Source organism: Bos taurus, chromosome 3, assembly GCF_002263795.3.
Source record: "Bos taurus isolate L1 Dominette 01449 registration number 42190680 breed Hereford chromosome 3, ARS-UCD2.0, whole genome shotgun sequence".
In the NCBI taxonomy this organism is placed as follows: domain Eukaryota; kingdom Metazoa; phylum Chordata; class Mammalia; order Artiodactyla; family Bovidae; genus Bos; species Bos taurus.
This window is the reverse complement of record NC_037330.1, coordinates 9,644,336-9,653,653: the sequence shown is the minus strand read 5'-3', so window position 1 is coordinate 9,653,653 and position 9,318 is coordinate 9,644,336. Positions and strand designations below refer to the sequence as shown.

The following is a 9,318-nucleotide window of genomic DNA, read 5'->3' as shown; positions in this document are numbered from 1 at the left end:
AACACCCAAGGAAAATAACATCAGTAACTAAGAAATAATCACTGTCCCTGGGGAACTCAGTCTAGGTGGCTCAGACACACAAGTGGGAAGTTACTGCACAATGCTATCTGTGCTATATAATAGGGGCACTGAATCAGAGAACATTTCATGAAGGTCGTTGTTAAACTGAACAGGAGCTGATGAGAGAGACAAGGGGATGAGAAGAACGTTTTGGCCAAAGAAATGGCAGATGAAGAGGCGTGAAGAGATGGTGTGGTTTGGTATGACTGCAGGGAGGGTTGAGGCCAAGAGGAAGCTGGAGTCATAGGCCAGGGCCACATCATAAAAGGTCTTGTGAGCTAAGCTAAGGAGAATCTAAAGTATACTTAATCACTGGGTGACTTAAGCAAGGGAGTTTCAAAGACAGCCCCCAATATGTACTCAGTATTGAAGGAAAACAGGTAAGTAACAAACATCTCAGTACCTAGTGCTAAAAGATAAACCAGCGCAATTAATTTTTTTAAGCTTATATGAGCAAAAATTGATTTAAATTGGGCAGATCAAACTGGAAGTGGTTAAGAGCAATCTACCTACAGGAACTAGGGGAAAGACTTTTACAGGGAAGAAGCAGAAGCAGAGCAAGGAAGTTATGTGACTGGCTATAGCTCCAGGTGTTGCATTATTTGGGAAAAACCCACTTAGCTGTCCGTAACTAGCTTTCCTTAGGTTTCGGTTTGAGAGGTTAAGGCCTTCTTAACCTTTACAGGCTTAGGTTTTAGCTTGCTCATGCAGGCTGCTAAGGTTTTAGTTAACCTTAGTTAAATGGTCTCCTTGTTTAACTACCTTAACACTAATATACACCATGTTCTGTGCTGGCTTTGTCCAATGGATGGGTTAGTGAAGCGCTCCCAATTACTTCATACGTGTTTGCTCTTGCCATTGTCACACTGACTTATAACCACCTTTCCATCTGCGTCCTCTGTGAGACACTGTGAGCTCCCTGAAGTGGGGAACGTTGTCATAACCATCCTCACACCCCCAGCCTAGCTGAGTGCATGGAACAAGACCAAAGCATGGAACAAAATAAATTCAGGAAAAATTTACTAAATGAGTGAATGCTCTATTGGACAACTTTTCCCCAAACTTCTACCTTCTAGAGTCCACATCTAAATGATAAGAGTAGCACAGAGAGAGGAGCGGTAACTTCAGCTCTGGAAGATGTGGGTTCTGGTTCTATCTTATGTACTAACTCTGACCTTGGGCATATATTCTGAGCCTTAGGGTTCTCATCTGTGACAATAGATTCAAGAAAATACTCATGTGTCAAAATAACATGTGAAAGTACTTTGTAATACTGCTTAGTTTTTTTATATATATTTTATCTTCGTTACAAATTAACATGTGATCAAAAGTCAGGAAGAACAGAGCTACAAGTTATTCTATTACAGGCCAATAAAAATACTAATGTTAATTGTATTTCTCAACTAGCATTCATGTTCTGCTGGATACTGTGCATTCAATTCTGGTTCACCCTTGCACACTCCCATCCATTATACTGTCCTTCCTGGTGTTCTTTAAACCTGCCAAGCTCTTTCCTATCTCAGTGGCCTCCACGCAGCAAGGTACACTCCTCCTCAGAGAGCTTCATGAGTGCTGGATCTTCGCTTCCTTCAGGTCTCTGCTCAAATGCCACCTCAAGATGCCATCTGCAACCACTTTATCTAAAATAGCACCCCTACTTCTCCTTACTGCCGTCACTCTTTACTTTTCTTAGCTTGCTTAATTTTTCTTTGTGACAGTCGCCACGGTCGTGTATTTGCTTATTCTTTGCCTCCCATGAAATTGTAAGTTCCGTGAAGACAATCTTTGCCTCACTCACTCAGAGATGCATCTACATTGCTTAGAACAATGTCTGGCACATAAAAGATACTTGGGGCCTTTTGTTATATGGACAGCATTTGGTAAATAAGTGAAGTTTCTCACTGTAATCACCTGTCATCATACGGAATTAAGAAGGACTTGCAAAATACAGAATTAGAATCAGAAGACCTACTCTTTTCACTAACAAGCCATTTGGTCTTGGAAAGCCACATGCTTCTTAGCCTCTATTTTCTTATCTGTAAAATGGAAATAGTAGAATACCTTCTACTGCCTCATTTTACAAATCACCAAATTGTTGTGGAACTTAATGAGGTCTCATATAGAATTTATTATATTAATGTTTCTGTCTTTACTGTTAACTCTTCAAGAGTATGGACCCTGTCTTACTCATCTATTATTAGACTTGGCATAGGTCTGGATCTGTAAATAATCACCAAAAGGATGGAGAGCAAAGGTTAAAAACTCCCTTTGTGAAATCACTGAGCTTCAAATACTCACACTACAAATTATCTTTAAATAGTCACTATGTCATTTCATCTTATATAGCAGACATAACAATTAGCAAAGTGTCTGAGCAGCTAGAAATATTCCCATTTTGTCTGGGTTTTGTTCAGGGTAATGAATATGAATGCTTGTTTTGACTAAATGAATGGTTCTCCTAGATCAGCACTGAATAAATGCTTACGCTATTATTCTGATGATTCTCAGCTAGACAGAGGACATGTGCTTCCATCAACATAACGCCAACCCTTGAATGACCCCTCAACACAATGGAGAAAAGAAGTGCTGTGTAACTTAGGGGCTAGAGCCAAATCTCCAATGTGTACTGTCAGCCAAGGTATGACACGAAGGCACAAACACAAAACTGTCAGGTCAGAACCAGAAATCTGAAAAATCTGTGCATACATTCTCACATACAACTACTATCTTCTCAGAGAACCAGATCAAAATTAGAAGAAATAAAGCTTATATTAACAGGCAGTTAATTATTTAATACAAATCCAGGTTCTTTTCCTATATTCTAGTAAATTGGGAGAAAAAGACTTAAGTGTAGATTCTAAAAGGAGTTCCTTCTTTAAAGGCTTGTAAACAGAAGTGAAACCTGGGGAGGTGATGGGGAACAGCTTGTCCTAGGCGGGCATAAGCACTTTGGGTATATTAACGCATTTAATTCTTACAAACAATTCCATGAAGATTATATTATCATCCCCAATTCATAGATGGAAAACTAATTTATCTAGATAGAAGAAATCTGTCCAAGGTTACACTCTGGGATTTGAACCTAAACTATATGAATCTGTGTTTTCGTTTGCTATACTTTTAGTACAGGACATGAGTTTTAACCATATGAATGCACCCTGCAGAAAGTACATTGCAGAGCAAGAGAAATTTAACAATAATCATTTGGAAACCATTGATTTACAAATAGAAGGGCTAACATGTGGCTCAGCAAATCAACTTCTTAGACCAGACTATGGAGGGAAAGGACATTACAAAGTCAGCAGTAACAAATTATACAATTTGGTGAGAGGGTTTGGATGTGGGAAGGGGTTATTAAAGGTCTGGAATTACTAAAGTTGGGGAATGACAGAACCTTTTCCCCAACTGCAAAAGAACTGCCTCTCAAGCAAATACATAAAAGAGTAAGGACAAATTGATTGGCAAGGTAATTGTTAAGAGTAGTGCTGAGTTTCATTTATTTTGTCAGAATCTCCACCTATTGCATCTGGACACTTTGGAAAATCCCAAAGCCTAATATAGTGGAAAGGTTATGACATGTAGTCTGGCAAAATGTGCTTCAAATTCTAGCCCTGTAATTTATTTCTAAGCCATTTAATCTTTGAGCTTCTTCATTCATCTACAAGATGTAAGTACAATTATCAATTCTGAAGTGTTGCTGTGAAAATTAAATGAAACCATATATGGCAGAATAGGTACCCCAAATCACTTAGCCATGAAAAACCAGAACTTATCATCAAGATATAAAATCAGTTAATCACTTGTTGGAAGAGAGAAGTAGATATCAAGAATCTACACACGGGGAATTCCCTGGTGGCCTAGTGATTAGGATTCTGGCTTTCACTGTCGTGATCCGGGTGCAATCTCTGATCAGGGAACTGAGATCCCTCAAGGCTCATGGCCCAGCCAAAAAAATCTAAACATGAAATCTTTTATTTGAAAAACTTATTAGGGATGATTACTGCCCTGCATTTTCTTAGGAGGAAGACAGAAAGATTTGCACAAAATTGTTCGGTTGACTTTGATAGAAGGTAAATCCCTTAGTTCTCACTTTGCTTTCAAGAACAGGGAAAGATCCAAACTTCCTAATTATGGATTATTTATCATCTCTTTCAGGGAATCTTTGAGATCCAAGAATGTCTATTCTTTAAAATTAAACACAAAATAATTGGAGAAACTTGAAAATGGACAGGATGCAAAATTATATTAGATAACAATATAATAGTTTTACAGGAAGAGTATTTTTACGCAATGCATGCTGATGTACTTAGTGGTAAAGTTCAATGATGTTTTCAACTTTGTGTGGTTCAGGAAAAACTTGTATGTAAATAAAGCAAGCATGGCAAAATGTCAGTTGTTGAACTTAGATATGGTAGGCATATGGGTAATGTTTAAAACTGTTCATGGTAAAGCACTGGGGGTGGGGAGGCAGGGAAACAAACAAGCAAGTGCTTTTAAGGACTGTCCCACATGAAATTTTCCATCTTTTCATTTCTACTCATTGCACAGATGGCTGAGGTAAAGGTGGTACAACAGAAAACAGCTGAAGAAGTGATATATTCAGTAATACATTTAACAAGTGAACTAACTAAAAGACAAGTTCTGCAAAGCTTTTGAAACCATGTTATGTCACTCAGACTCATTCAGCAAGGTGATGAGAAGTCAGTAACTGAAGAATATGGTTTTCAGAAAGAGGTCCTTTCCAATGGACCTAATTCAGGGACTTTATCTAGGGATGTTTAGGGACCACATTTTGAAGACATTAAGGCAACCACAGAAGAAAATAAGTCATGCAGTCCCTCTGTTTAGAACACAGACCATCTTGAGAAGCATCCTTCACATGTTAATAATTAATGTTTATCTAGAAATGGGTATATTGATCTTAAAGGGTGGCATAAGACCAAAAAGTGTCATATAGGAAAAAAGCCAACGTGCTATTCAATTTTAAAGTATTATAAAATGATAACAGTGTTATAGGATTAATAATGAAACCAAAGGATTGCACATGAAAAGACAAGAAATTTTACAAAACCAAAAAACAAAAACAAATGAAAAAAATTTAAAAGCCCAAGAGACCAAATAAAATCTTTTCTTGAGTTAATTTACTAAATGTCTTGTAGCATAAAAGAACACTTTCAGCATCTTCTAAGAAATGCCTGTAGTTCTTTGGTAGAGAATTTCTTATAAGGCAGGATTTGCTGATGAAATTCCCTCCAAAATCCCAAGAGAACCCCACTGATTTCTAAGAATGTTAAGGTAATTTAAAATGTGGAAAATGTTTACTCTTATGATGCATTTATAATGTGAACATTCATATGATAGAGTATTATTTAGCAATTTCAATGTAAGTATGAAGAATGTTACAACAAAGAATGTTGTTACAATGTAACAACAAAGAATGTTAAAGTAAAAAAGAAATGAATAAGTAAATACACTTGTGACTATTAAAAGTACCAAAAAACCAATTAAATTGAGATGTTGGAAATCTATTTCTGATTCCCTTTCCCTCCCAGTTCGACCAGGAAAAAAATTTTTTTTAATTATTATTATAAAAGGATGAAGAAAAAAAAAGTAAGACTGCCGTGGCTGGAAGGCCACTATTGAACAGTCATATACAAATGTTAAGGTTGCATATGAGACTAAATGTTACAAGAAAGGTCTCTGTCCTCAACAATTAATTCTCTCTGCTACTTTCATCCAAATAGCAACCCATGCAAAGTCACCCATTCTCCCCTTCTTCATCTTCTTCTTTTTTTTTTTTTTACATATTTATTTGGGTCCATTCTGCCAGGTCTTAGTTTCAGCACATGGGACCTTTAGTTGCAGCATGTGGGATCTAGCTCCCTGGCCAGGGATTGAACTCAGGCCCCCAGCATTGGAAGCACAGTCTTATCCACTGAAACACCAGAGAAGTACTCTCCCCTTCTTTTTAATGGTGGGTTGTAAAAGGTATCCATTTAAGAAGTGTTGCCAGTAATAGCATTCTTAATTATGACCTGTCTACAGACATCTTATTTTCAGACTTTTTTAGGCTTGAACTGACATGAAATATATTACTTCCTCTGCAGTTTTTTGGTTTTAGTGAAAGAACAATGTTGTCACATTACTCATCTTTTACTATCAAAATCATAAAACCAAACTCACTCATTGCTAATACATTTAGAGTGTTAGGGAGTCCCCAATCTAGATGGGGTTTTTTTTTTTAGCCTGCTTGTTTGAAACTCACAAAGCATTTTTTCCTAGAAAATTAAGAGTAATAAGGAAAAAGCATCTGGCTACTAAAGCCCATTTTCACAATCTCTCCATCAATTTCCTGGTCTAGAAGACTAATGGCTATCAGAATGCTTCTTATACTTTTTAGGAGCCTCCTATGCAGGTCTTCATTTCTATCACAAAATTTTCATAAGTGAGGTATTTTTAAGCTGGTAAATGCCTATTAACTATTTATTTTTTTATCACCTAAAATCTCTAATCATTTTAACAACACTGATAATACTTGATTAACTTATATTCTGTATTAAAAGTCTTTTCTAGTAATTAGAAAATTAAAAACAAAGAGACAAAAGAGAGTTCTAAAATGTCACAACAAAAGCAAGATGCTATTTTAAAATGTTGAGAAGTTTAAAGATGAATGAATTTATCTTTTTAAAAATATTTATTTACTTATATTTATTTAGCTGCACTGGGTCTTATTTGCAACGTGTGAGATCTTCATTCTTTTGTTGCAGCACATGGGCTTAATTGCTCCGTGGCATGTGGGATCTCAGTTCCTTGACCAGGGATCAAACCCAAGTCCCCTGCATTGCAAGGTGGATTCTTTACCACTAGACTACCAGGGAAGTCCCAAGATGGATGAATTTAAATTTAATCCTTTTTGTATAAAGCCAAACAGTAAATTAATACCACTAGAATTAAGTGCTGAAAAACTAAGTTATAAAACAAATACAAGAAACATGACTATAATTTAAATTCTTTGGATTCTTTATCTTCTAAGCCCCCACTTTTAATACAGAATTAACTTTCCCAACCTCAGTAGTATTACTTAACACTTTATATCTAAAAGCTATACTTTAGGAACACTTTGAGTTTTCACAGTTATCAGGAAAGCCTTAGAACAAAAAAGTGAAGGATAAAAGACAGTTTCAGACAGTACCACAGTATAACTGTAACAAATACTGGCTTAGATTTCATCTCTTGACTGTATTCCTCTGTCCTTTCTACAAAAACCTTTTAGTATCTGATTATTTCATTAGCCCTTCCATTTTCAAACAAGAGGACTGCAAGGAGATCCAACCAGTCCATTCTAAAGGAGATCAGTCCTGGGTGTTCTTTGGAAGGACTGATGCTAAAGCTGAAACTCCAATACTTTGGCCACCTCATGCGAAGAGTTGACTCATTGGAAAAGTTCTGATGCTGGGAGGGATTGGGGGCAGGAGGAGAAGGGGACCACAGAGGATGAGATGGCTGGATGGCATCACCAACTCGATGGACCTGAGTTTGGGTGAATTCCGGGAGTTGGCAATGTAACAGGGAGGCCTGGCGCGCTGCGATTCATGAGGTCGCAAAGAGTCGGACACGACTGAGCGACTGAACTGAACTGAACTGAACATTTACTTCCCATCATGTCCCAGATGAATGAGTCCTGAGATTTCCCAAAGGGTGAAACTCAGTTATTGAGCCCCCTCTATAAGTAAGGCAAACATTCACTTAAATTTGTTGGAATAGTTTTATGCTCCAAACTGAACTTTCACTAGAGTGCTTAGGATGTTCAAAAAAAAATTTTCTCCAAAGCTCTCTCTGATCCATTCAGAACAATCAGAATCCAAGTCGCAGAAGAATTGGAGCATATCAGTCATATTTGGTTCTGTCTGTCAGGGGTTCCTCCTTGTAATGGGAAATGATTTGAATGAGGATGGAACAGTTGATAAGGAGGAAGAACAAACCGGCTAACCAGATAAACAAAAAGGTGTTCTTTCCTTGAAACTCAAGAACATAAGCAGGAGCCAGCCATAAGGCCTGCCCGATGAACCATAACATGAGGAGAACCACGGCTCTTCTCCAAGGTATTCTCACTAGTGGCATCACAAGAGGCAGGAGGCAGAGGTACCAAAGAAAGTACTGGGAGGTGCAGACTTTGTTAAATGTCACAAAAATTGACGTATGAAGAAAACAACAAAAGACAAGGTCTCTGTAATAGGCGAAAGACACTGCTGAAAGTAAGATGAACTGTGGCAGGAATGCCGCAATTCCCAGGGAAAAACTCCACTTGCTCTCTGCGGTCAAATACAACATGTAGAAGTATGGAGAGAAGTTGTGTCGGATATCCCGCCTGGTCAGGTGATAAAGGTAGGCGTGCTCCAAAAACTCCCAACCATATCTGTAATAAAAACCAAAGCTCAGGGCAAAAAACGTGAGTCCAGCAACTGCTACGAAGAGCAGCACAGCCCGATGACACAACCTTTTCAGGAATTCGTACAAACGAACCTGGAAAGAATATCGGGATTGACGGAGACCTTCGTCACTGTCGCGTTCCGGAAGCAAGTGGAGGGCAATGGGAAGGATATAGGTCACCGGATACATCTTCAGGTGCACTGCGAAACCATAGGATACAGCGGCACACGCGACGAGTCTTTTTTCTATCAGGTACAGGGTCATAAGCACCAGGGAGGCGACAATCGAGTCCGCATTGCCTCGGCTGGACACCGCCATAGGTAGGGGATTAAGAAGCCAAAAGACACAGTACCCGCAAGCCTGGCGGCGACCCAGCCCCTTAAGAAGCAGTAGCCGGTATAGGAGGAAGGCGGTGAAGAGGTCGAAGCTGATGAAGAGAAACTTTCCGAACAGTTCATTTAGATAGATATTGGGAGTGAGCAGCCACGCCAACAGGGGAGTGTATCGGTATGTCGCCCTGAGGTAAGGGGAGCGCCCCTCCGTGACGAAACGCGCGGCGTCCGTGAAGACCTGGTAGTCGATATCTGTATACCTCACGAGCAGGGTCCGGTCCTGGAAAATCCCATAGAAAATCAGAGCCACTCGGGCAAAGAAGGCCACAACAAATACCCCGGCGGGGGGCACCCGCAGATTCAGGAACTTATCTCCCCAGTGTGTGGTCGGGCTCATGATCTGACGGCACCACAGCAGCTCAGTCCCCAGTTCTCAAATTGTCCTGAAATGTCTAATCCTCGTTTCGGTTCCCCGCTTCAGGTTGCCTGTACATCT

The 9,318-nt window shown here is 39.0% G+C and overlaps 1 protein-coding gene across 1 annotated transcript; it reads right to left on the bottom strand.

The window, feature by feature from the left end:
* Nucleotides 1–5,862: 5,862 nt before the first annotated feature.
* PIGM (phosphatidylinositol glycan anchor biosynthesis class M) lies at nucleotides 5,863–9,294 on the bottom strand. The gene is given in 1 exon segment (NM_001015563.1): nucleotides 5,863–9,294. A coding segment is annotated over 1 exon segment (1,272 nt). The 5' UTR covers nucleotides 9,220–9,294; the 3' UTR covers nucleotides 5,863–7,947.
* Between the last annotated feature and the right edge of the window lie 24 nt (nucleotides 9,295–9,318).